Here is a 26,427-nt window from a genome sequence, read left to right as displayed (position 1 = left end):
CTCATCCCTGGATCCTGATGCCAATTCCGGTATTCTGATCCCATTCTGAGATCCTGATGCTCATCCCAGAATTCTGATCTTCATCCCAGGATCCTGATCTCCATCCCAGAATCCCAAAACCCATCCCAGGATCCCGATGCCCATCCCTCGATCCCTTTGCCCATCCCGGGATTCCATCCCAGGATCCCGATGCCCATCCCTCGATCTCGATGCCCATCCCTCGATCCCTTTGCCCACCCCGGGGTTCCATCCCAGGATCCCGGTGCCCATCCCTCGATCCCTTTGCCCACCCCAGGGTTCCATCCCAGGATCCCGATGCCCATCCCTCGATCCCCTTGCCCACCCCGGGGTTCCATCCCAGGATCCCGGTGCCCATCCCAGGATCCCGGTGCCCATTCCGGGGCTCGGCGGTTCCGTGCCGGTTCCGTGCCGGTTCCGTGCCCGCCCCGCCGCCGGCCCCGCCCCGCGGTTCCCTTTGTGGCCGGGAGGCGGCGCCGGGCGCTGGGCGTGCGCGGCGGGAGCCCCGGGCCGCCCCTTCCCGTCGCGGCCCGCGGAGCGGGGCAGGGGGCGGGCGCAGCTCCACGGCCGCCGCTGGAGCCGCTCCCGCATCGCGCCCGGCAGCAGCGGGAGCCCGGCAGCCCCGAGCGCCGGCTCCGTGCGCCGCCGGGCCTGAGCGCCGAGCGCCGCCTCCGACATGTCCGGCAAGATCGAGAAAGCAGGTGAGCGCCGGGAGCGAGGCCCGGGGCAGCGCGGGAGGGGGGACGCGCCGGGGCGGCCGCGCTCGCCGCCCGCCCCGCGGAGCCGCCGGAGGAGCCGGAGCCGCCGGGGCTGAGGGAGCTGCGGGAGGTGCCGGCGGCGCCGCGGGCCTGGCGGGCCCGGCGGGGCGGGGGGAGCCGGGCAGGGACCCCCGCGCCCGGCCAGGTTCCCCCGGGGGCTCCTGACAGCGCGGGCGGGCAGCGGGGCCGGGGCTGGGCCCGGGGCCGCGGGGGATGCTCTGCGCGTCCCCCCGGGGGCTGCTCCTGCGGTGCCCGGGCGCTGTTTGGCTCGGGCTTTGTGTCTCCTCCGCGTTTTCCTTTTTCCTCGTTGTTTGCCTCTTTTTCCCCCTAGTTCCTTTATTTTATTTTTTGTGTTCTCACACCCGTTCCGTCCTTGCCGTGCAGCCGAGCATCAGCACAGCCGGGCGCTGCAGCGCTTTGGGGCCTACGCGCAATGATTAATTTCAACTTCTCCCAACTTTCCTCTCCTGGTGTTTGTGCAGGATGAGAAAAGACGAGTCCGTGGGCAAATGTCAGAGGGACCTTGCAGGTTTTTTTTCCTCCCTCTTCCCCTCTGCCTGGGGTGCTCACGAGAGCCAGAGCCAGGGGAGGCTGCTGAGGTTCCTCCAGCTCTCACAAGGAAACGCTCAAGCACGGATCATATTGTCTCTCTGTGCTTCTGGAGTCGTGCCTGGTTCTCAGTTGTCACTTTAGATGGTTGAATGACCCTGTTTTTCTCTGTAGCGGGAGTAGTACGCCTAAAGATTCAATTAGTGTTGTGCAAATCAAGCAGCGAAGTTACGTAGTTTAATTATGTTGCATTTAATTAGCAGAGGAGAAATCGATGCTGTTTTGTATATTTCATTGTGGGGAATAGCTCGGCTGTCTCCTCCTGGGGAGCGCGGGGTGGGAGCATCCAGGCTTCCCAGGGCAGCAGCCGGGGATGCAGGAAGGATCCCCGGCTCCAAGGAGTGCGGTCGGTCGGTAGCATCTCCCTGTGGCCGTGCTCATCCCGGCCGGGTGTGCTCCGTGTGCTGTGCGGCGGCCCCGGGGGATGAGCAGCCTGCCGGCCGCCTCTCGGTGCAGCACCTCGGCGTGCTTCCAGCCCTCCGCGCTGAGTTACTGTCTAACAAGTGTGCTCTCGGCATCAGGGGACAAATGTTACTCCAGAAATATCCCAGGTTAATCCCGTGCACCGTCCCTTTCAGAGGATCCCGACGTAGCTTTGCTCCTGCTGAGCTTTTCCGTGCTTGTCCCTTACTCCAGCGAGCAGGGAAGGTGTTAGCAGAGTACACAGACCTCGGGCCAGCTCTGGAATAATTGCCACTTGTTTATGCTGGAGGTGAATTTGGCTTGGGATTTAGTAACTGTAGACAGTAATTACAGACGTATAAATAAGTGATCACGTTTTGTTTATTCGCGTGCAGTAAATAACCCTGGGAGAATAGTAAATAGAGCTCCACACCAGAGAGGCATGGTGAGGAGTTCAGGCACAGGAAGATGACTCTGGAGACACACACAAACTCAGCACGGTTCCATAAACAATAGAGCAGTGAGGCCAAGAAATACCATATAAATATAAAATGCCATATAAACTATCATATAATAGCAATAAAATGCCATATAAAAGTCATACGCTGCACAAGCTAGAGACCAGCCACACTGAGCTCCCACTGAAAAATTCAAGGATGGTGCAAGATCCATCCCCAGGTCGGTGCTGTGAGTGTGCAGGTGGAAGATGCAGTGAGAGAAGCCCTGATGCATGGACATTTGTTCTAATGCAAGTCTGTCACAGTGATGATTTGCTGAACAAGAGAAACTATAAATCTGGGAATCTATCATCGTTCAACTGCTTGTACTTTAATTTCTTTAGGAAGGATATTAAAAAAAATAATCCAGTCCAAATATAAATGGGAAGAGAAGAGACAGGAAAGGAGGGCTGGGAGCCAGCTGTTCCAGAGCAGGACTGTCTCCATGTCTGTTCCTGAGTGTTTGAACTTCTGATTGACACAAACAGTTTGGTTAATAGCGTCACCGAATAAACACAGCCTGTAACACCACAGCCACTCAGGGGTAATGTTTGTCAAAACGTGTACAGTAGCAGAACAAAGGATACAGACTCATGAAACAAATGCCGTGAGGTCCAAGGTCTGTGCATTTGTGTACATTCGAATTTATTTTTCTTACAGGGACAGAAATTAATGCATTATGTTATAAATAAAATAGACTATTGCCTGGTCACAAGCCATGGTGACAAACTTTGAAGTGGGCTTTGGTTTAACTGGTGTGTCCATCTAGACAGCCTGCTGGAAAAAATGTGTTACCCCTTGCAGGGTTAGACCCCCCAGAGACGCTCAGACATCTGCTCCCTGGGTCCTTAACTGAAACACCTTGTTGGCACTCAATAAAAAACAATAATAAATGATTAGAGATAACAGCTTCCATCCTGTCCATGAGGGAAGAGCAGACAAGGCTCCCTCTGGAGCCTCTCAGTGCTGCTGTTTAATCAACAGAAGGGTCACTGTAGAGCAATTCAGAGCTCTGCTTTGGAGTGAAGGGCAGCCATCTGGTAGTGTAGAAGATGGTGTATTTGGGGTTTGCTAGTGTTAGAGCCCCTGCTTTGTTAGGCTCCCACCAAGAGACTTCCAGACACTTTTCCAAAGCAGAACCCTCCTTGGCTGGGAGAGAAGGAATGGCCATTGGCTTCTCTTTACTCCAGAACTGTGACTTTTTGTCTTTACTTTCAGAAAATATTTGCTCTCTCCCTTTTTGATGTGAAATCCAAAATAGAGATGCCAAGAAAGAGCAGAGAAGGTCACAGATTCTGCTTTGGTTTCCTGTTACCATGGCGATGCACGAATTCCTGTTTTTATTTACCTGATGGATTACGTGCTGCAGGGAATTCAGCTACTCTGCATCATTCAGGGAGAGTAAGGGAGGAATTAGACTCCAAAAGCTTGTCATGATACAAGTCAAAAATGCCCTTTTATTAAAACCAAAGAACATATGGGTGCCATATTTTGAAGGTTTATTCTACTTGGTGTTTTCACTCTTAGTCTTGTTATTTCTTTCAGGGTTTTCATTTTCCAATAGCTGCCTGCTAAAGGTTGTTTGAGAGAGCTGTTCCAGGTGTTAGCTACCTGGAGTGCAGGCAGTCATCTCTATTTTGCTCAGGACTCAATGGGATGTGTTTATTCCCAGTAGACCAAAAACACTGTTGGCTTTACCTTTTACTCATAAGCACTTGCCTGATAATCAAATTCACCTCAAATTGTCACCCTTTAGTATTGGTGGGTTAAACATCTGGGGGTAATTCCAGGAGAACTCTGTTCTTAAGAAAATTACAAAATTGAGGAAACAATTCAGGAGGTCACATTATTCCCATCTCCGTAGGAATTTAATGTTCTGTCTGGAGTCCTTTGTGCCAATTTATGTGATCCTGAATTGTTCATCTGTGGATGTTTTTGTACAAATGTGAAGTTTCCTGGAGATTTTGTTTTTGCAGAGGGTATATTTTGAACTGTCATCGTGCCTTGGATCATTTTATGGAAATTAGCCTGCCTGTTTTATATACCTGTACAGTTTTATGCAGTTTCTCTTTGTCTGTCATGCTTAGGTGGGTTACTAGGCAGGACTCTCTCAGTTCTGTTGTGCTTTCACAGCTGCACCATATTTCTCAATATTAAGTGAGGGGTTTCAGGTTAGAAAATTTTGCAGTTGACCAGCTTAAGTGCTTCTCTGCTTGTGATTTTCAAGCAGAACAGGAGTTACCTGCAAATCTGAAAATTAGACCCTTCAAAAAACTTCCCTCTCAACCCCAAAGGTAATTCAGTTCCAATTCTTCCTTAGTCAGGCTTTTAGCACCTCCTGTTTCCTCCTGTGTGCTGCTCCCATAGAGACATCATCCCACGTGTGTTTCACTGTAACTTCTTTAAACAGCATCAGCCATTCAGGCTGTGTTGTATTGCACTCAAGAGTTCATTTAGTGGTTGGTTTTGTACTGGGTGCTTGGTAATTTGCACTGATCACATGGTCAGGGACAAGATGATCGCTGGTTTCTACAGAATGGCACAAGGAGCAGAATTTGGCATCTTTTGTAGGCCACTGTAGGTTGACAGGTGGCGTGTTCCAAAATGCAGCCTGTGGGATAACTGCTGCAGGATTGAGGTGGTCTTAGCAGTTGTAAGAAGGAAGTGGGCAAGGAGTGGAGAAAGAAGACAGCTGAAGGCTACTGGAATGTGAAGCAGCTGGGTTGTGCCTTAGTCAGTGAAAATCAGAAACTGGAAACAATTGCTAAATTTATTTTCAGCGTAAGCAATCGTTTTCCTTGAACCACAGTGGCTAAATATATCTCTTGGTTGTGATTTTTATGTGGTGGTAACTCACTGGCTCTTGCTAACCTCCTGGCAGGCAGAGAGAGGAATGGAAGTTCACTGTCAGTCAACATCGTAAAACAAACATCCCTCATTTAGATCTCTTGATTCACTTGTGTGGCTCTGCTTGCTGCAATGTATTGCCTGAGTGGAAGAAACCTGGGTGTTTGTTTCTAGGGAAGGGAGTCAATCTGTAACTCTTCTTTCAGGTTTCCTTGGGGTTTTGTTCATATTTTTGGAAGTTCTGAATTGCAGTTGATGCTCCAGTAACTCTATTGTAGGTGCAGATAGATTCTAATGCAAAGGTGTGGTCTTTCTTTTTAAAGAAATATACATTAAGACCTTATTTATTCCAAAGTGGAAAGCCTGAGGGTAAAATTGGCAAAATGAGCTTTGCTGTTGATTTACAGATCTTTGGAAGGAGAGCATTCCATCCAGAATCTTAACAGCATTTGAACTGCAAGTGAAGGAACACAAAGAGTTAACTTTCTAAACTTCATTTTAAAGAAGCTGGAGAGATGTTGTCCCTTCCTTGGCAGAGGCATTTGATGGCTAATCAGGTTTAATTCAATCACTCAATCATTTATGTGTATTATAGGTAGCTCTCAGTTGAGCTAGTGGGAGCTGGAGTTGTTTGTTACCGTAGCACCCAGTTTGGAAGATCCCTTGTACCCCAGCAAAGGTAAGATGATAAAGAACATTTTCTGTCTTTGTGCCAGATAAAACACCTGAAACTATGTTGTATATTAAAAATAACAAATTACATGTCAGAATTACAGGTAAGGTGATTTAATAGCCTCCTTCCTCTCTCCCCCTCCTCACCACACCCATCATTTTGCATAGTTTGAATACATGTAGTGGATGTAACTTGTTCAGTTTTCCAAAGCACATAGTCACAACATTTTTTTCTGCTGGAATTGGAGATTTGAGATCTTTTGCTACTTTGGGAAGCTCTTTTCCTCTGTGTACTGTTGCTTAGCATGAAATGAATCCTTCCAGCTTATATTCTGCCTGTACAGACATTACATTATCTAGAGAAAAATCCTATACATGGAGAGGGGTCCTTCAGCTTCTCAGATTTGTGACAGAATAGGCTTTTCTCTTTGAAAAGAATTGAAAATTTATTATGCTGTAAGTGCCTGAATACTTGAAAAATTCTGCTTTGGAGTTACATTTTTCCTTTTTGTTTGTTAGCATATGACTATGGGATTCAGCCAGTGTCATGGAAAGAGTATTAAAATCACATAGCTATTGCAAGGATATTAGCTTGGTTATTTGTAATTTTTTTCTAAATAACTAAAATTTGGTTACAGTTGAGAAATACTGTAGAACATGAGGGGATGGTAAGGGTAGAACAGTGTGTCATTCTCAGGGCTTGAAATCAAGAAAAGGGAGAACAAGTGGAAGGAAAATGAGATTTATTGTCTTTGCAAGTTTGAATTTGCAGCCCCAGCGCTGCAAGGTGTATAAAAAGGTGGCCAGAGAAGGAAAAAGAAGCATCACATGTTGATGGAATGGGTTGAAAGATGAGAAAATTGAGAGGATGCCCAACCCAGCAGTGATGGGAGAGGAGGGAGCAGGGGCTGAGTTGCGTGCGAGGAGAGCAGAGGGGAGAGGACAGGAGGATGGCAGAGGGAGAAACCAGGCAAGGAGGACGTTCCCAACGGCTTTCATGGAGTCTGTTCCAAGGCACAGAGACAGAAGATGAATTTCAGCAACCCAGAAAAGCTGCAGGAATCCTGCAGGTTGGGACGTGCTGCCAGAGGAATGTTCTGCACTTGTGCTGTTCACGTTTTATTGCATCCTGACAAATTACAGCTTTATTCCCTGACCCACAGCATCCACTCTTAAAAATACATTTCCAATCTCTTCTTAAGGTGTCTGGCAGTGACAGAGCAAACAATTTCATCTGTGTGAGTGAGAAATGATGTCCTCACATGTTCTGTGGAGCAGCCTGAGAAGGCTGATGGATCACGTTATTGATCTGCTTTCATTTGGGTTGCATATTTCAGTGAAAGCTCTCCAGCTTGGAAACAGTCTCTTCATGTTAAATCCCTTTGCTGTTTGAGCTGCTAGCAGAGCTCACCTTCTCTGGGGTTTGTAAGAAAATGTTTCCTTGTTGAGAGCAAGGGAGAAGTGAATAGAAAGAAGTAGAGGGAAAAGCCTGTATCAGTGTTCACTTGGTGTTGTGGGAGGTACAATATTCACAGTATTTGGGAGGACTGGTTCTCCTACACCTCCTTTCTATTGTATCATATTTAGGAAAGTATCTAAAAGATCTGAGAATTAACAAGAGCTATATTCTAAATAATTTTTTTGTTCTCATTTTATAACCACTCTGAGGGTCGAACAAGCACAGGTGGCACTGAAGAAGAGATTTCTTAATTATAGAAATGAGGCTTTTTGAATTGAAAAAAAAAAGCATGCTTTGCATAATCCTTATCTGGGTGACAGTGTCTGCTCCTTTGGGTAGAGTTTTTCTGGTGCCATGACAATGCTGTGCACTTTGTGATGTAAGTTAACATCTTGGCATGGCCATCAGTTCCTCTGAGGAAATCCTAATCCATTATTCTGCCCAAGGAGAGAGGTTAAAGCTTGCTTGCACTCTCATGCTCTCATTCTTTCTCTCTGAAGGCTTCATGGGGGGATGCCCTTTGTTGAGTACTTAACATATTCACTGAACCAGTCCCATTTATATTCTAAACAAGATCTTTAATTTCATCCCTGACGTGTACAAAATCTTGGGGTTTGAAAGAAAATTTTCCTTTTCAGGCTTCTGGAAAGAAAGGAAAAAAATCAGTGGAGGTTAAAATCAAAGAATAGTTACTCACAGCTGGTAAGGTTGGAGGAAGCAGACACAGCAGCTTGGTTGGTTGATTAAACCTTGATAGAATTTTACTGGGAGACTGAATAAATAGTTCTGTATCCATTCAGCTGTACTTTGCAGGGAGTCTTTAATAATTGAAATGGGAACCAAAACAAGTGTGTTCCAAATGTGCAGCACATATTGTTTTATCCCTTACCTTCTGATGGGTTTTTTTGGGTCCTGTCTGTGCTGCCCAAGAGGTTCTGCAGTAGCCTCAGGAATTAATTCCATATTTAGAAAGTTTCCTTTACGAACCAAACATCACAAAGGGCACCCAGGGAGATCAATATTGCAGTTCTGGTTGTAGAGTACATTCCAATCAATTCTGGAGAGCAGAGCTCAGTGAATCCATCTGACAATGGGTTCAGTTAGCAGGACAATACTGTTTAAACACAGTTTTTCTTGGGTGTTTTATGATCCTTTCAGTTGTGCTCTAACCATATTAACTTTGTCAATTTGAGCATTTTGCCTTTCTTTTTTTTCCTTTTTAATGCTTAATACAGCCTTGCATTTCACAGTTGACAGTGTGCTGCAGCTTTCATATGCAAGAAAATGAAATATCCCTTTTTGGATATATATTTTCCATCTTATTTTTTTAAGTCTACATTTTCTATTTTTCTTAGTAGAATTATATATAAGAATAATACATTTGAGGAACTAGGGAATTCTGCCAAGAGGTTTAGTTAGAACTCATCTATGAATTTACAGGGATTTGCACAAAATGTAGAGCACTGGTTTGTGCAGGAGATGGTTTGTTTGTATAAATACCCTTGAAAGGTCACATGAAATCAGATGTTAAGGTTGATGCCAGATTCTTGACAGAGCATGGTAAGGGCAGTGCAGGGGTTGAGTTTAACTTTTACTGCTTGGAATTGCTTCTCCAGAGCTACTGTGTGGGAAAAAATTGTGGTACCCAAAAACATTGTGCATCTGAAAGTCACATGACTTAAAAAAAAGTCCATAATCTTGTATTGTTACAAGCAATACCTAGAACATAGCTGACAAACTGAGGTGGGGAGTTTCTCAGCTTTCAGCTCAGTTTTTCTGTTCTTTTTATGTGTGTAGCTGTTTGCTCTTTGCCATTGGAATCAGTGGCACTTCTGTCCCCTGCTCTGTCTGGGACGTTGTTTTACAGGAGAAACACTTTGGAACCACCCTGTTAAAATGATGGAGTGAATTTAAGGAATGGTGCTTAAAGTACATGAGCTGGCACTCTCAACTCTGCCCAGTTTTGTGATATTCAGGTGCACAAAAATCCCTTTAAAGAAGAACCAGTGAGTCTCCATGCATAACTTGGCACTTCTCTCAGAGATAAGTTTGCTCCTTGTCTGCACCTCTCTTCCTCAATCTGTAACATCCTTACATAAGGCAGTGTGATAGCTCATCCATCCTCTGTTACAGCTCTTGGACTTACTGGCCAATTTCTGTCAAACTTCGTGGAGGAAGGGATATTAAAATTTGTTTAAATTTCTGCACATTTTCAGTAGAAGGCTGAGGAGATCAGAGAGGCTGCAGATAGGGTCTTCATTGTGGCAAAATTGAAAATGTAGCTGTCCCATGTTTGTAGCCATTTGGCAAACGTGACTTGTGAATGGCCTGGAATGGGGAATGCCAAGGAAAAGCAAAATCTTTGGGGGAAAAAAAGCAAATATGTGTGTTTTGGAGACAGTTCAGAGGAGCCAGTCGAGGGCAGTGAAGGGTGGGCTGCCAATAAAAGGCTGGTAACAATTGCAGGGCAAAGAAACACTTAAAAACCATGCCAGGAGAGAATTTGTTCTTGTTAACTCTCTATGCCTATTTCCAGGTAGCCTTTAAACAAAGATGGTTTTGTTCCTGTGTGTCTTGGGTGAAAGCACTTGTATAAATTCCCTAAATATTCATTGGCAGCACTTATTCTTAGATTTTATCCTGAAATACAACCTGCTTCATTAGACCTCAGAGGTGAGGTGTGTGTTTCACTCAGAGGGCTCCCTGGGGACATCAGGTGCACCACAAATGATACCCAGGAGAATTTCCCTGAGCTTCCATTTGGCTGGCAGCCTGCTGAGTGCCAAGCTCCAAGCTCCAAACCCTCTTTTGCCCAGGGCAGAGGAAATTATCTTTAAATCCTGAGGGTCTTTTGGCAACAAGGTGTGTAAGGGTGTTAATAACACTAAAAAGGATGTTGGAAGGTTGTTGATTGCCCATGTCATTGTTTGGGTACTTCTCAAGTTCTGTAAGGACTTGGGACTGGTATAAATAATTTTACCTAAGGTTAGAACTATTGGTTATCCACTCTGTTGGAGCTCCACTGGTAATGTCACCAAAAAATTCCCCCATCCACTGTGGGCACAGCTGCTTCTGGAATTATTCCCAGCATGCATGAGCTGTTAATATGGCTGTGGATCAGCATCCTGATCCAAGTCTGCAGTGCCTGCAGAACTCCCTTCCCAGCCATGCTGCCAGCCTTGTCCTGTGAGAGGGCTCAGATTCTCCACTGAAGGAGAGGTCAGGCCTTGGAGTAAGTTGCCCAGAGAAGTGGTGGAGTGGCTGTCTCTGGGAGTGTTCAGGAGATGTCTGGATGTGGCTCTTGGGAATGTGGTTTTGGGGAGATTATGGCTGACACTTGGATCAGATCATCTTGAAGGTCTCTTCCAGCCTTGGTGCTCCTGTGGTTCTGGCAGCTAACAGGCTGTTAGTTTTATTATTACTGTTAATTTGTTTTTACCATTTAATTCTTTTCAGATGAGATAATTCATATCTAAAAGCTTTGGCAACATAGTACACTAAGTTTCAAATATTATCATAATGGAAAAGAGTCATACTAGAAATATTAGTACCCAGTTGTATACATTTTAATGAAATTGTTATTCAAAGCTTTTATGTGCAAAACAGTAACACTGGTTTGTGTTGATGCTGCATGCTCTGATCTTAACCTTTGGGATGATAACAAAGCACAAAAACTGGCTCCTCCTGCATCCCCTGCCCTTGAAGGAGTCATTTAGTTAAATTCCTTAATATTTTTGCAGCTGTGGTTGTGGTTTATTAACGGATGCTGCCTTGAAGAACAGTCTGTGTCTGCAGCAAAGTTTTCATTACTCATCTGTCAATACTACCAGAGTAAAACAAATGGGTCTGAGTAGAGGTTTCTCCTCTTCAGTCTAAATAGTTTCTTTCCCTCCATCCCTGCTATTTTACCCAAGAGAGAGTAGAGAATAGTTTTGAGGCAGTGAGTGCAGAGTTGTACTCTATTGGATAGGAAGGTCTGGCCTGCTTTGTCTGTCAGGATTATTTTAAGCCATGATGTTTAGAATTTATTAAATGAACTAGAGGGAATTAAAAACATCTCTTTTTCCCAAAATATTCTCACTTCTACAGCTGTGAAATGCCTTTTATCCTGATTCATACCAGCTGAAGAATCTCCTGAATTTCTCTTTTGCAGTTGGTAAAATAGGATTTGGGGCCAGTTTAACAATTTGCTTGTCAGGAGAAATCTGGGTGAGTTTGGTTTGGTTTTGGTTTGGTTTTGTTTTAACATAGTCCTCAAAATTGAAAATCAGATAACCCAAGACTATTACATCTGTGTTTACTGATGCAAGCTACAAGTTCTGCAGTAATTGCCTTGGCCTTTGGGTGAAATGCAGGAGGCAGTTTATCTGCCTGGGTTTTTATGGGGGTATTTCTGCATGATAACTGCAGATGAAGAGCCCATCTTATTTGGAAGATAACAGGGATGTCACCTCTGGGAGGTGATGGGCATGAATTTCGTGCTGGTGAGTAGAAGAACTGGAGGAGCTGCTGTGATTGAGCAGTGGATAGAAAATGCTCTGGTGTCCCAGGGCAGAGCTGAAGGATGAGCTATAATAAGCAGGGGAGAGGCACTTGCAGAATGCAGGGGTCTGACTCACTTGGCCACGTGCTTCTCTTGAGTTTCACACTTGGCTGTGACAAATATCAAAGGGAGTAGCAGCCAGGCTAGTGAGCAAGGGTGCTGAGAGCAGAGGTCTGTGCTGACCTCTCTCTGTGCATATGCTTTGGGGGGAAATACCAGAGTCCTTGTCTCCTTCTCCTGTTGTGCACGGTGGTTTTCCTTACTTCTTCTGTCCTACTTCAGAAAATCAGGGTGGGGGGAACCTCACATGGCAGTTCCCTGGGCATGAAGGTGTAAAAAGCTAACCCCAGCCCAGTAAAGGCGACTCATAACTGGAGCACTCTGTACCTACATGATGCTGGCTGGTAAATAGGGGCTGGTTTTTTAGCACATGGAGCTGCCATCAACTGCATTTTAAAATCTGTCCAGTGGGAGACTGCTCTGAGAGTGGAAGGAGCCTAAACCTCTGCCAGACCTAGCTGTGAGCATGAGAACCTAGTTTGGAGATAAAAACTGATTAGTGGATAATTCCCCCAGAATGAATAATCTCTGCCTTAAAAGATGAGTTGCAGATGGTTTTGGATGAGAGAGGGAGAGAGATCAGGTTTAAAATGTCATTCTTTCAGTAACCTGAATCTCCTGACCTTACGTGACACTGCAGAGATGATTTCAGCCGAGTAAGACCGGGAGGAGAGGCTGGCTGGGGATGTGCAGCCAGTGCTTCCTGCCTTGGGCTGACCCTGAGCCCCAGTGTTATGTTTACCTGGTAGTTTGAGAGGTCTTTCACTCCACAAGGTCAAGGAAAACTTCCAGAATAGAGAGAGGAGCCATTTGTAACTCCCCAAGTGAGGATTAGTATCTGACATGACTTCTTGAACTATTTGCAGGTTGGTTATGTGTCTACTGATCTTTCACCTTTGCAAAGGTAACAGTACTTGTGTGTTTGCCTGTCCTTGACTGGAAAGGCTGCAGAAAACAAAACTGAAACTTAAAACTAGGTTAAGGACTATTATGAGCAAGCTGTGTCAATAAAGGCCATCATTTTGTGTAGCTGTGCAGCTTTTCAAATTACTCCAGCGAGACTCTCTTTACAAATGCTTTTGTATTTTGTCTGTTGACTCATCCATCTCAACACTCACAGTAACATTTCAGTGCTGTCTTATAAAGCCAGTGATTGAAACAAGGCTGTTCTTGGGCTGGTTCATCAACAGATGCAATTAATACAATGATGTTTGTTTTGACACCCTGGCTCACTGGCAGCATTGTAAGCAGCATTGCTATGTGAGATCGCTGTGGTTGAGGGCTCCGTGTACAGGCAGCTCACTCAATATTTGTATTCAGCTTAAAGTCAACATTGAAAGAGTTTCAGACCTCTCCTGAGCTGGCAAACAGGCTCACTGGTGCTACCAGTGATGTTAACAAAAGGGCAAATCATAATCTGCAGCACTTCTAATTTATTTACAGTCTTATAAAACGCTGGGTTTTCATTCTGTCAGAGAGCACCAGAAGTATAAAAGCAAAGCTCAGAGGGATTTTCTCCTTGTGCGAGTCTGGGAAGGTGGTGAAGGAAATACAGTTTGGACTCAGATATTTATTCTTTCAATAGAACAATGTCAGTCCCAGACCAGTGCTTCTCAGATGTGTTTTACCCTGGGAACTTGTGTGAAATGTCTTCCTTTTCAGCTATTTCATTTTTAGCTGTATACAGGGTGTAACCATTGTTTAAGGGAGTGTCTGTGGCATGGAGCCAGTTGATATCTAAAGCCTATCATGAATTGTTTCAAAGAGAGTATGATTTTCTGTACTGAGCTATATTGATGACTATTTTTCAGGCCAGGAAGTACCTGCTGACTCCAGCAGTTGCCAGAGCAGCTGTTCATTATGAGTAAGCCATGGAAAAAATCTTGTGAAAGCCCTAATATTTCTAGGAAGCAGCTCAAGCTTAAATGATCAGTCTAGTTAAGCTATATGAAGAACTGCTTTCATATTTTCACTTGCCTGAAATTTTATATTGGGGAAAAAAAAATTCTGGTTCTTAGGGTATCAAAGTCTGTAGGACAGTTTATAGAGAGGTGTTTAACTTCAGGCTAGTTAATATTTGTTAAGGCTTGCCTGAACACTCCCCAGACTCTTGCTCCAGGGTACAAAAATTGATTTATTCCATGTTGAGTTAATGCAGCAGTTTCTGTTTCTGCAGGTAGGCATCTCTGCTGGCTGCATGGCTTTGAGCCTTCTCTGGCATTGTAGCACCCTGTGACCCAGCCTGGGTTTTTACCAGCACTTGTGTTAGGCCAGGCACTCACTGGAAATGCAGTCAACTCCCTGTCCTGAGCTTCCCAATGAGCAAGTTGGGAGTTTTTTTGTTTAATTCTCTGTTTTTAATCACAGAGCTGATTTCTGATGAGATTATATATAGATTTCCATAGCTTTCCGCCAAAAGATTTGTTTTGAATTAATGAACGTTTTTGTGAATTTCTGTAGTTGACATTTTCTGGAAAAATCAATTCTGATTTTGGCCCAGACCCCTCTGATCAGTACCAGGTGTGAGCAGCAGGCTCCAGAGGGCTCATCCAGGGTGTTGGAGGTTGTGGCAGCACTGCTGACCTTTGGCTCACGGAAAAAACAATGAGCAAGGAGTGCAGTGCTCCAGATGTGAACCTGTCTGGAAACTGAGTGTGCAGAGATAAGCTGCTGATGGAAACACCCTCTCCCCTACAGCTTCTGCATTATCCAGGTGAACCCAGAGTCGCAGCTCAGCCTCTGAGATACCTCCAGCCCAAGTTCAGTCACTTCCTTCATTCTCCATTTCAGCTTTGGGTTTGAATTGCTTTTCATTTTGTTTTGTTTCTTGTTGTCTTTGATACCAGGATATGATTTCTTCTCTGTCAGCTCTTCCTGCCCTTTGTTTCTCTTAGTTTGCAGGTTTTTTGGATGGTTACACTCACGTTGCTTGTAGTGCATCCTCTGTGTCACAAGGTTTTGACTCAGCAGCGTTGTCCTGGAGATGTACAGGGATGTGCCAGTGGTACATGTGTCACAGCCAAAGAACATCCTTACACATCTTGCCCAAGCAGCAGAGCTCCTCTTGCTGCTGAATGCAATTCTGGGGTCATGGCTCATGAGTGGTAACAATGGGAAGTGTGGGATGTTCCGGCTTATTTTGAGATCAAGATTTCATTTCCCTTGCATTAATTTCATGAATCAAAAAGGAAAATGTGTAATGCTTAGTGTTCACCTAGAACTTCACATTTTTAGAGCATTGTGCAAACATTTCTTCTGTACTTCTGACTTCATGATGGGTGGTGATGGAAAGTTCTGTCAGTAGTGAGGTAAGGACAGTGAGTTCAACTCCTGCCCTCCTTTCATTTTCTGCTGTGGTTCCACTTGGTACTGTGGTCAGATGATCTCTGCTTCTCCAAGAGCTTCTGTGGGCTTTTCAGTCATCACTGGAGCTGTGTAGCCTGTGGGTGGGTTGTTAGTTCATGTTTTAGGGGTGTCATTAGGCAGTGAGAGCGGCAGCCCCAGCGCTGTGTAGTGGTGGCATCTCTGTGCATGGGAGGACCCAGGTGATGCATGCACAGATCATGCCACCTAGAGGAATGGAGCTGGCAAGCCTGCAGCCATTGCCGTGCTGCCAAAATTTTGGTGGTTGTTCCAGTGATGTGCTGAGACCTTCTCCAAGCCATGCCCTTTGTGGCCTCACCTCACAGTCCATCGTGGAGTCAGGTGTGAGAAGGTCCCTTCACCGGCAGCTCTCCATCAACTCAACACACATTTCTCAGCTTGTTCCACTTTTCCTGATTTAGCCTCCTAAATGTTGACCCTCGTCATTCCCAATGGCTCAAGAACCTGAAATTTAGTTGTGGATCTCACTTTGCATTCTCCAGGAATTAGGGTGAGGAATCTAGTACAAGGTGTGATTTGATGGGATAACATTCTCCAAGCTCTGTGCTTTTTTTGGCTTGTATGTTGCAATTTCTTTTGTGGGAGACTGTTAAATTTCCCAGAAGATTATCCTAATTTCCAGAGTCTCAAAGTCTGAATTGTAATTAAGCACTTAATTTGATGAGGGCTTTTAGATGTCTTGCTAGTCTACTGGCAGCTTGGGGAAATACTTCCATCTTCCTCCCAGCTTCCTTTGCATAGGTTCAAGCTCAGAAAGCTGGGATATATTTAGAACTGGCAGAACTACCAGCCAGGCCTCAGAAAATTGCTCCAAATCTCTTCTTTCTGGGTAGGATAAAGCCAAATTCAAAAAAAGACTGGCTTTTCTGAAGAAGTTGGGGTGATGACAATTTATCAGTAACAAATGGGCAGTGGGGAATTTTAATAATACATTTTATTGCTTGCAATTGCATTGAGTTCCCTATTGCCACAAATGACAGTAATCAGGACATCCAACAGGGAAGCAATTACTTTATTTCTTGATCATCCAGGCAGTCAGCGAGTTTTGTTATGAGATAAGCGCATGGTTTGACCAGAGGGTGTCACCCCTTTGGAAATGAATTTTCTTTTTGACCCACTTTAGTCTAATACATGGTACAGTAAGGTCAAGACTGATGACTTGGGTTCACAGGATTTAATATACAGACAATAATGACTGAGTAGAGTCTCTTTCTTTTGTGCTATTTGAGGTTAGGGCTTCTAGATTAAGTTTCTATCTTCTGCTAAAGTTTCTATCTACTGTTTAAGTAAAACATCCTTTTCCCCCCCCTTCTCTCCTGTGCTTCAACTTTTATGCCTAAAACCTCTGAAGCAATCTTGAAGCCTTTATTCTGCTGTGCCTTTGAAATGACCCTCATGTATTTTCATCAAGACATTAGGATGGCCATCCCATTTCCTTCTATTCTCAGCTTAAATTTTCCTGTTACGGGAATACTAAAAAAAAACAAAAAAAACCAAAACAACCAAAAAACCTGAATTACAGTTAGTCATATGTTAAAATAACCAGACTAAAGCCAGCAGGAAGAGCATCCTCTCAGTGTCAGAGGATGAGGCCATGTCCATGGCAGGGGTTTGGAATGAGATGATCTTTAAGGTCCTTTCCAACCCAAAGCATTCCATGTTGGCTGTGCACGGATCTCTTGCCTGCATTGACCACTGGTGATTTAACAGCCCAGTTCTGTGTCTCTCCCCGTTTTTTACTGATAACTTTCTGGCCTCCAGGCTACTGACAGCTGTTGTCCACTTGCTGCTAATTAAGAAAGCAGCATGAGGGATGGGAATGTGGATTGGAGAGACTGAGCCCCCCTCTCCACAGCCAAGCGTTTCAACCTGATTAAAGAGCTCTGACTGACACTGAGCGGCCTCTTTTCTCCTGCTGTCTCTGTGCAATAGCCTGGTTTTTATCACAGCTCCCAGGTCAGGTGCTCTCTGTGCCTCTGGATTTTTCAGACCCCGTAACAATGGGCAGAGTCAGAACAGATTTGCTGTTCAAAAGATGGGAACGTGTGAAATCTGAGCCACTATAAAGCCCCGTCTTTAGCATGCAAAGCGTTGTGTACGTCTGTGATCTTACTCAGAAATTCAAATGTAGGTCGTGTTTTTTAAATAAAGTGACACATACTACGTGGAAAAATTCAAACTAGCTATTGGAATCAAGATCATTATGAATTAACAGCACTTAAGTGGATAGGCCAGTGATTTCAAAGATTTTCTTTCTTTGTTTAAGGATTTTTCCTTGTTTGCTTTGTTTCCTTGTTTTGGTTTTCCTTGTTTTGCATCAAGTCCCAGTGGGAGACCTTTTGTGTGATACAGTAATGCTGGGATTTTTATGATCCAGCAAGAGAATGGGCTTGAACTCTGAAATTCCCTTCCTAGCCTGGGCCTCTGTGGAGGTAAAATGATTGACTGAGGTTAATATAATACAAGATAGTTGTGTTAATACACAATCAGGAGGTGTGAATTCAAGAAAGAGTGGTGGTAATTTGGCAGAGGAAGCCTCCTGCAATGCTGATGCTCTCTGGAGCTGTTTGCCCCCAGGAATAATATGACCCTCTGTATTTCAGATTAGACCTCCAAAATTCAATCTGAATTGTTACATGTGATAAGTGGGCTCTGTATAGCCCTGCATAGCCCCTAGCAAGCTTTCAAATCCATGTCATTTGCTCTTTTTTCAGGAATTTAATTTCTCTTCTTTCTTTGTGATTTTTCTCATATTTGGCTGTTACCTTTTACCCTGGAGTTGAATGGGTTTTGATGTTTTTTGGAGGTTCTCTTTAAAAGCACTACGTAAATATAGGTGTAAAATGTTTATTTAAATAAATAAAGAAATCACTGCCAGACATGGCTCCTTAGGTCTGTGAAAATCCTTTAATAAGCCATGTCTACCACAGTGTAATTGAACAGTAGGAACACATCTAGGGAGAGGAGGATGTACTTTGATTGTACTTACTGGTGTTCACCTCATTATGCCCGTGATCACTTTGTGAAAGGAGCCTTGGAGCATGTGACTTCAGCCTTTGTAATAAAGAAGTGCCTTATATTTGTTTGAAGTTGAACAAGAGCTGCTTTGCCAGTGTTATCCTATATTCACTAAACACTTACAACGTTAAAGTAGTAGGAAATGCAAAGTGTGGTGTGCTCCTAATGAGCTGAACTAGGCAGACTCTTTGGGACCTGGGTGATGCAGGGTGTGAAAGTGCCATAATCTCCTTGGGCAGCTTTTTCTTTTCACATGAAGAGAGCAGATGCTGACACGGTGCAAATAGAAGAGAAATCCTATCAGTAGATTGGCCCTGAGTCCCCAAGCTGGAGTCTGTAAATACAGTGATTTATGGGCATTAGAGATGAAAACAGCGTTTCTTTCTTTCCTCCAAGCAAAATATTATTTCCAAATAGATCATCTCATTATTGGACTCTGGTTTGGCTAGTAATTTTATAAAATAAACCTAGTAGCCTTAATGTTAGAAAATTAATGGGTTGATTTCTCTACTACTGAGAATTTATGGAGGCTCCAAATCCCTGTCTGTCTTGCTGTGGGAGGTAATTAAGAATATGAGGGAGTGGTTTCTTGGTTTGAAATATTGAAAATGACTGTAAGCATTCATGCTGTTGCATCTGGAGAGCTCGTTAGGGGTGCTGAGATGGGTTCTGCTGGGTCATTTGCTGTGAGCATTGGTCATTTCTTTCACAGTAGCCTGCTTATTGCTTGGGCAGCTTGGCCAAACTGTTTACTGTGTGCTGCCTGCGACTGGCAGCGTGTCTCAAGCCCATTATAGGAATATTGTGTGGCCTCAGGATCACAATTATTCCATTTGTCCTTTAAAGCTGCTCCTGGTGACTTCAGGAGTGGAGCTGCCTTCACCCAGGTAGGTCATCTGCCAGTGGTGATGTGGTTTTGCATCTGCTCTGCCTGAGCTTTTCATGTGACTGATGCTGTCACCTGCTCTGAATCCCCACCTCATCAATTTGTGCCATGAATTTCCGGCTTGTACAATGAAAAACCATCCCAAGGTCATTTTGGAGGAGATGGCAGTTTTCTCATTAAAAAGGGGCAAAAGTAACATTCTACAAATTTCCGTGTGCAAACCAGCTGCCTGTTTGGTGCTAGGTCAGGCTTTGTTTAGATTCTTGATCAAATGTAAGCCTGGAGCTTCAACCCTGAGTTCCTGAATGACAAAGTGTTTCAGTGGAGCTGGCACTTCTTTGTTGGGTTGTTTTGCAAATGCAAACCCAGTTCTTAACAGGAGAGCACAAACCATAGATTTCTGCTTTACAGTGGAAAATGTTGAGGTTATGTTGTCCTGATTTCTTATAACACAGGAGTGTCCTTTAAATAAAAAAAAAAAAAAAAAGACAGTTCATAGAAGAAAAATCTCTTCCTTTGAGGTTTGTTATCTACTTCTGTTCAACAAAGCTAGACTTTATCTTTGAGAAACAACTTCCCAGATATATATATGAGAACTATCTCTAAATATTGCCCTTTTGCCTTTTAATTAGCTAAATTCATTCTGCAAGTGGACGGCCAAACTCCAAAATAAAACTATATAAGGAGTTAATTTGGAATAATATGTGTGAGTTTCCAGCTTTCACCTTGATTTAAGATACCTTTCCAGGATGGAGAAGCCCTCTCATTATTAAGTCTGAGCTACAGGGCTCTTGTGGTTTTGAATGTTGCCTGTTTTATCATGATAAATTCTGGTGTGTTGTAGTTTGAAACGATTTCCCTAAAAGTAGATTTGTACAATTGCCAGAAAACCAGCTCAGCTCTTCACCTGCTCTGCCAATAAATAGCAGATTTACTTGACTGTACTTGAAGAAGTATTTTCTATATATTTTTAAATTCTCTATTTTTATAAGTGATTTGAATCTCTATTGAAAGTATCTTCTGTGAGGGCCGTCTTTCAAAGTTCCCATATGTGGGTTCATTTTCATAATTATGATTGTGACTGCTATATATGGTGTTGTTTTTTTTATCAAATAGCAGCAATCAAGCCTTGAGAGGTGTTTTATACCTATGGTGTGTCATATCAGGACAGACGTGGAAAAGGTACTGGTTAAAGTCATACAAAACTGTAGGAGCCTTTTGCAGATGGACTTAGGAGTTTCAATGCATTTTAATGAAGCAGCTTTTCCCAAACCAACTGCCTTTTTCAAGATTTGTTTGAGCCATATTCCAGTTCTGCACTCTTTGCAGTAGATACATAAGTGGCTCTCAGGTTAATGAGGAATGAGGGCACATTGAGTGTATTCAGACTTCTGGCTATAGAGTTGCCAAAAATGAAGCAGGAGAGCTCTCTTCCATCTGTCATTCCTCTACAGAAATCAGCAGTTTAGAAGTGGATGTAGCTGAGAGTTTATTTGCTGAGCTTCAGAGTTCATGAGTACACAGAGGAGAAAAAAGGCAAAATTTATGTGTTTGTTTGGGGAGGGAGGCAAAGTGAGTTTGCTGTGTAAATTTGTAAACAGGGTAGAAAGGAAAGGGAAGTTTCCTGAAAGCATGTGCTAAAATAAATGAAGTCCAAGCACAGATTACAAATCTTGTGAAGTCGTTGTGGGAGAGTGGTCCTTGTGTGGAGCAGATGTTCATGGAGGTCCTGCAGTCACTGACTGCAGTGTCTGATTCCCCTAAGCCCCTTCCCCACAACACAAGCTTGTTTCTGCTAAGCAGGAAAAAAAAAAAAAAAAAGCTTTTTTACTACACTGACACAAAGCTCAGTGCTAGATTCTTATGCTAAAGTGATGTTAATAAACATGGATCATATATACAAAGTCAGTTCTGTGCTTGCAGCATTATAGGTGGTTGTTTTTTAGTTGAAAGATGATTTATAGCGTTTCTTGTTGCTTTACTGCAGTGTAAGTTTCTTGTCCTCATTGGCTGGATCCAGGTGAAGACTCAAAATCCAGTTGGGGTGAAGTTTTTGTGGGCAGGTTGAGCATTACCAGTTGGTAATATTGATCCCAGAAGATCTGGGAGGTGTTCACCCTCTGGTAACAGTACCACAGGTATTTCTGAAAACATCTCCTGGTGTCTCTCTGAACCCAGCAGCGTGACATACTGAATGGTACAGAAACCACTGGGTTTTTGCCTGTTTCTCACAGTGAAGGAGCATGAAGTTAATCACAGTGAGGCTTTGACAAGGCACCAGGCTCAGTCTGACCGAGGGGCCATGGAGCAGAGCCTGGCCTGACCCTGCCCCACATGGCTCGAGGCCTCATGGAGCTGAAGTTTCCTGTTACAAACTGGCTGCTGTTTTCCAAACAGACCTCCTAAAGCTCCAAAGTATTGCTCAACAGACCACAAACTGAAATTGCTATTGATTCACCTTTCAGGGCCGATGGCAGGATCGCCACACAGTCGCACGTTGTGTTGCACAGACTTAAAAGCTTTTGGCAGTTGTGGCTTTGCTGTTTTGTCAAAACCAAATTAAATAGAAATACTGTACAAAATTATTTCTTATTTATAGAATGCCAAGGTCCCTCTACTACAGAATCTGAGCACTGGCTTTTAAAACATGTTTTTTTTCTTGGAGTATGTCATGGTCTTTCAATGCATTCGTGTGTCTTTGTGGCTGGCTCATGGGCAAGATCTCACTTTTGAAACCCGATGCCATGCCCTGAATGGGATGGGATATGATCAGGAAATGGGCTGTTGGTAAAAACATCACTCAAGTAGCTATTAATTCACCAAGATTTATTCTGTGATAAGAGAATAATTTCAGCAAGATTGTAAAGCGATGCTGAGATAAGGTTCTGCTTTGGTTTTGGTGAAATCCAGCCTGAGCTGGGCTCCCTTTGGCTGTTGGGTTGTTGTATATGAGTGTGGAAGGCATTTCTTCTTGAGATTCAGGCCAGCTTCCAGTGTGAGCAAACTGAAAGTTCTTCGAAAAATTGAAACTGATTCTTAGTAGGGCCCCCTATTGGGAATTTCCATTAAAGATGACAGTAACTGTTAAATACAGATAGGGTGATACAAGATATGCCAGCAAAGAGTGATGTGCCAAAGAAACCAGGCTCAGGTATCCCCTTGTTAAGTGGGTTTTCAGACTTGTCACTGCATTAGGCTGAGTAATGTTCTGAAGCAGCTGGGGAATAGCTGCTTTTTCTTCAAAATTAAATTAACAAGTAAAATTCTAGTGGCTGTTTCCTGCTATTGAAACCTCAAGTCTTCAGTAGGCTGAGATGAGTTAGAGATGGGATGGATTCCTTCAGACTCCCTTCATGTTGTTGATGATGTTTGGACAAATCTGCTGGGGTTTGCTGCTGCAGAAGTTGTCTTCTGTATCTTTCAAAGTCAGGATTTGCCAGAAAGAGTGGGGAGAACTGCAGGTGTTGGTGTCAGTGTGCCTTTACCTTGAAACCTGTTGTAGGTAGACCAGTGTAACCAGGAGATTTTTAATTCAGGCATGAGGACACGGGATAAAATAGAAAGCTGCCACAAATAATTGTTTACTCTTAAAGTAACTCTAATGTGCAGCAAAGTGCAAGGCAGACATCCCACTTAGACTCCCTAAGGTGCTTCATGTTTCCTGCCATGGTGGTGTAGGGATGTGCTAATCCTACAGCTAAGGAAGGGAAGAGGGAGCTCCCTCCTGGGCTGCTCAGTTCAATTAACATCTCAGTTTCCCCTTGCTGGAGGCACTGATGTTTCAAATCATGCTTATAGAAGACTAATATTTTCTCCTGCCCGTAGGCAGGCAATAAAGCTGGTGGTTTGGTTGCAGATCCTATCAGGTACAGAACAGAGTATGGAATTGAGGATATGGCCTGCAGCTTCTTAACCCTTTATGGAGCAGCACAACAATAATGTCAAAGCAGCTCCTGACCTGATTACATCAGAAATTTCACACCTGCAGTGCTGCTGTATCGCTTCACACACACACTTGTCTGGTGTGTGGAGATAGAGCTGCTCCTTTGGGGCAACAGGAGAGCACTACTTCAAAGCTGAGGGATTTGCATAGCCCTCCTGTGATGCCTTGTTTTATTGAGTAAGCAATATTAGGGAAGTTTACACTGGTATTGCAGTGCCTGTAGGAGATAGTGCTGGCTTGGTTCCTGAAATTCATTTTTTTCTCTCTTGTGCAGAGATGTGAGCCCCCAGCATGGTGCACTGGAGTTGTGCAGACATGTTTAATCTTACTGAAGTGAATATCTGCTTTTCAGCATCTGAGCCCTGAGGATACAGTGCTAGTCAGAACAGTGAGAAACGAGGCTCCTGTGTGGAGCAGTTAGCTCATCTTGGGACATGCATGGAAAAGAGCTTACATCACACTCTCACCTGGACTGCTGCCCTTGATCTGTGGCACTTGCTAAAGAAGGAAGTAAAACTGAGCATGTTCAAGCAGATGCTTTCCATGTTTTCATCTTATTTCTTGTGCTCAGCTCGGATGAGTGTGGGTGGTGGCTCTTGGGCAGGGTGTAGGGTTCCTCCCAAGCCTACTAGAAAAGAGGGGTTATCTTTGCCATTCAGACTGAATATGCAAAGAGTCTGTAATCAGAGGTCAGAAATAAAGATGACTATAATTAGTAATGTCCAAAGCAACTGGAAATTGTGTCAGGCAGATCTGAGCCAGCTTCTATTTTTTTTTTTCCATTGCCTAATGAATGAGAGTAGAGGTTACTCTCCAAGGATGAAAGAGGGCTGAGTTTTTCCTATTCGGAGCCGGTGCTGTGGGGCAGACAAGAAGCCAAGGCTCCATTTACAACCTTGTTTGTCAGCTGCTGAACCTATGGCCAGGTTGTGAGCAATTAGGCTTTTCCCTAAAGCATCTGAAATAATGCCTTTCTGCTTGGTGTCCTGCCGAGTGCCTGTGACGACACCCTATCACCTTGGAGATGAATAAACAGCTTCAGCAACATTGGGTTATAATCTTTCAGCTCTGAGTTTCAAAGCTGACGGCCGCAGGACTGAAACCCAAGCCCAGCAAAGATTTTTTTGGGAAGAACTTAAAGATGCTTGAGAAAATGAGAGGAGGGCAGAAGGAGTTGAAGCAGAGCTCAGTGATGAGGATTTTAGCTTGGCCATGGTGTCAGTGAAACAGATGAGCTTTGGCTCCTGCAGCCCGGAGTGACTCAGGTGCTGCGCACGCACTTGTGCCTGCGGGGCTTTATTTTTAGATGTCTGAATCACTGTCATGACCATATCCTCCAAAAGCTGCTAGACAAGTGGGGATGCCCACAGACCCCATATTAAGTCATGTTTGGTGAGCAGGGAAATTCAGCAGATTCCCTCCCAACCGTTGCAATTTCTGTGTTAGGAGCTGTTTGCTGAGGTAATGCAGATGCTATGCCTGGTAGCTGGATTATTTTTTTCATTTAAAAATAAATGTTTAGTTAACATCCTTGGTGGCTTTCATGGGTAGAACAGGGTGAGCAAGGACCACATTGTTCATGTTGGTGTTGGAGGCTACTTGAGTCTCTTGTTGTTCTAGTGCTGTTGGCACTGGGGGAGTTACGAGTCACGTTACCAGTGTTGTAATCCCATCAGTTCTCAGGGGCTTGCAGGGCTGTGCAAAATCAGTTTTTAGATGGGAAATTACCGGAGACTCGCCAGATGCTGCACAAAGGTTTGCTGGTGATTGCTGGTGTTTCTGCTTGGGGGTTGATATGGCACCAGTCTGCTGGAGCAGTTTTTGATAAACCACAGCAGAAGTCCTGTCTGCTGCTTATCAATAATTTACACTATCTTGTTCAAAAAGAAATCTCAAAGCCAGCTTTGGTGTGCTGCAGGAAACTGAACTTGGGTAGCAGTTTTAGTTCCTTAAATCTCTCCTTGTTTGATTTATTGTAGCTTTTTGCCTTTTCATTTTTTTTTTCTCCCCCCCTGTAAATCGGTTGAGCAATACTGCTGCAGTTTTCAGCAGGTAAAGAATTCCTGGTTTGTCTGCCTACAGGGAGATTTCTCTATCCTGAAATACCAGGCAAAAAGAGGAGTAAAGGGGGATCTGGTCAGCTGCTCTGAACTTGCTACTTGATGGTGTGCATCTTCCTTGCAACCTGAAGATTTGCTTCCAGATATGATACTGGAAGGAAAAAGAGCTGTAGTGCTAATGCACCATAAAATTAATGTTGTTGACTAACCCAGTCCTTTCGGTGTAGTTGAGAGACGTGGCTGAATTGATGAGTTACCCTCTCTGCCTTCCAATTCCCTTGCAAACACTGCGAGCTCTTTCCACGTGAGGTTGCTGCAGCTGGAGATCCCTCATTCATGGCTGCTTAGGAAGAAAAAAAAAAATCAAAATAAAAATGTGCTCTCTGACAAATAAAAATGTTTTGCTTCCTCTGGAGGCCCCAGAGGGCGGCATAAAAATAATGAAGCCTGTGAGTCAGTGAGCATTGCCTGGCCAGCTGAGAGGGAACTGAGCCTCCCTTTTCCAGAGAAGTTTGTGTGCTGTCATTGCACATCATTAATGCTCACTGGTTTATGCTCATTCACTGTAATGTTGCCAGAAAAGAAAAAGGGCAGTCGGTCTTTCCGCTCCCCAAAGCTGGCTGCTTCCAAGGTGACGTGATGTTAGAGGAAAAGTTTCTTTAGCACTCGAGAACGATTGTTTGATTCTCAGCTGCCCTTCCTCCATGGTTTTCCTCTAAACCCTGGCGGCTCTCCTAGCAATTGGATTCCCTGGAGAAAGACTTGGAGCAGCTTACAAACAACTCCACCTAAGGTACAAAGGTTAGGGTGGGCAAACTTCCTGATTGACACTGGACCCTCCCTTTTTTTTTCCTTTCCAGGTCCCCTACCAGGTCTTTTTTTGTTTCTGCTTTAATTCTCTTGCTTCAGTCCCTAAGGATAATGGCAAAGTTGAGGAAAGTAAACTCACAGAGCTGGGAGTAGTAGGTCTGAGGCTTTTGAGCACCCATGATGCAGCAGTGATATGCTGATACATTTAAAAGGGATATTTTAATTCTGTTCTGTCGCATTCTGTCTTTTCTGTACTCAGGATCCCAGTTCATCCTTTTGGGAACACACAGCATTGCACAAGTGCTGCATATCAGCATTTTTAGGCTTCTAAACATCCTCAGGACTTCTGGAGAAAGAGGGTGTGAAAAGTAGTTGAAGGCTGTGTGCAGTGTAATGGGAGAGCTAGCAACACACTGCAGGTGTGAAAGGGTGGAGAATTTATCTGGGGTCCTCCTCATCTG

At 44.1% G+C, this 26,427-nt stretch overlaps 1 protein-coding gene across 5 annotated transcripts in view; it reads left to right on the top strand.

Annotated features, from left to right (window-relative positions):
• Positions 1-621: 621 nt before the first annotated feature.
• The window catches only part of RAPGEF1 (Rap guanine nucleotide exchange factor 1), an 84,748-nt gene continuing 58,942 nt past the window's right edge, over positions 622-26,427 (top strand). For all 5 annotated transcript variants that reach the window (XM_066562809.1, XM_066562807.1, XM_066562810.1 and 2 more), the window contains exon 1: positions 622-719. In XM_066562809.1, the coding sequence (XP_066418906.1) occupies positions 695-719 (25 nt within the window). In that variant the 5' untranslated portion in view covers positions 622-694. The remainder of the gene's footprint in view (positions 720-26,427) is intronic.

Source organism: Molothrus aeneus, chromosome 19 (genome assembly GCF_037042795.1).
Source record: "Molothrus aeneus isolate 106 chromosome 19, BPBGC_Maene_1.0, whole genome shotgun sequence".
Lineage (NCBI taxonomy): Eukaryota > Metazoa > Chordata > Aves > Passeriformes > Icteridae > Molothrus > Molothrus aeneus.
This window is presented reverse-complemented; position numbering and strand designations above follow the sequence as displayed.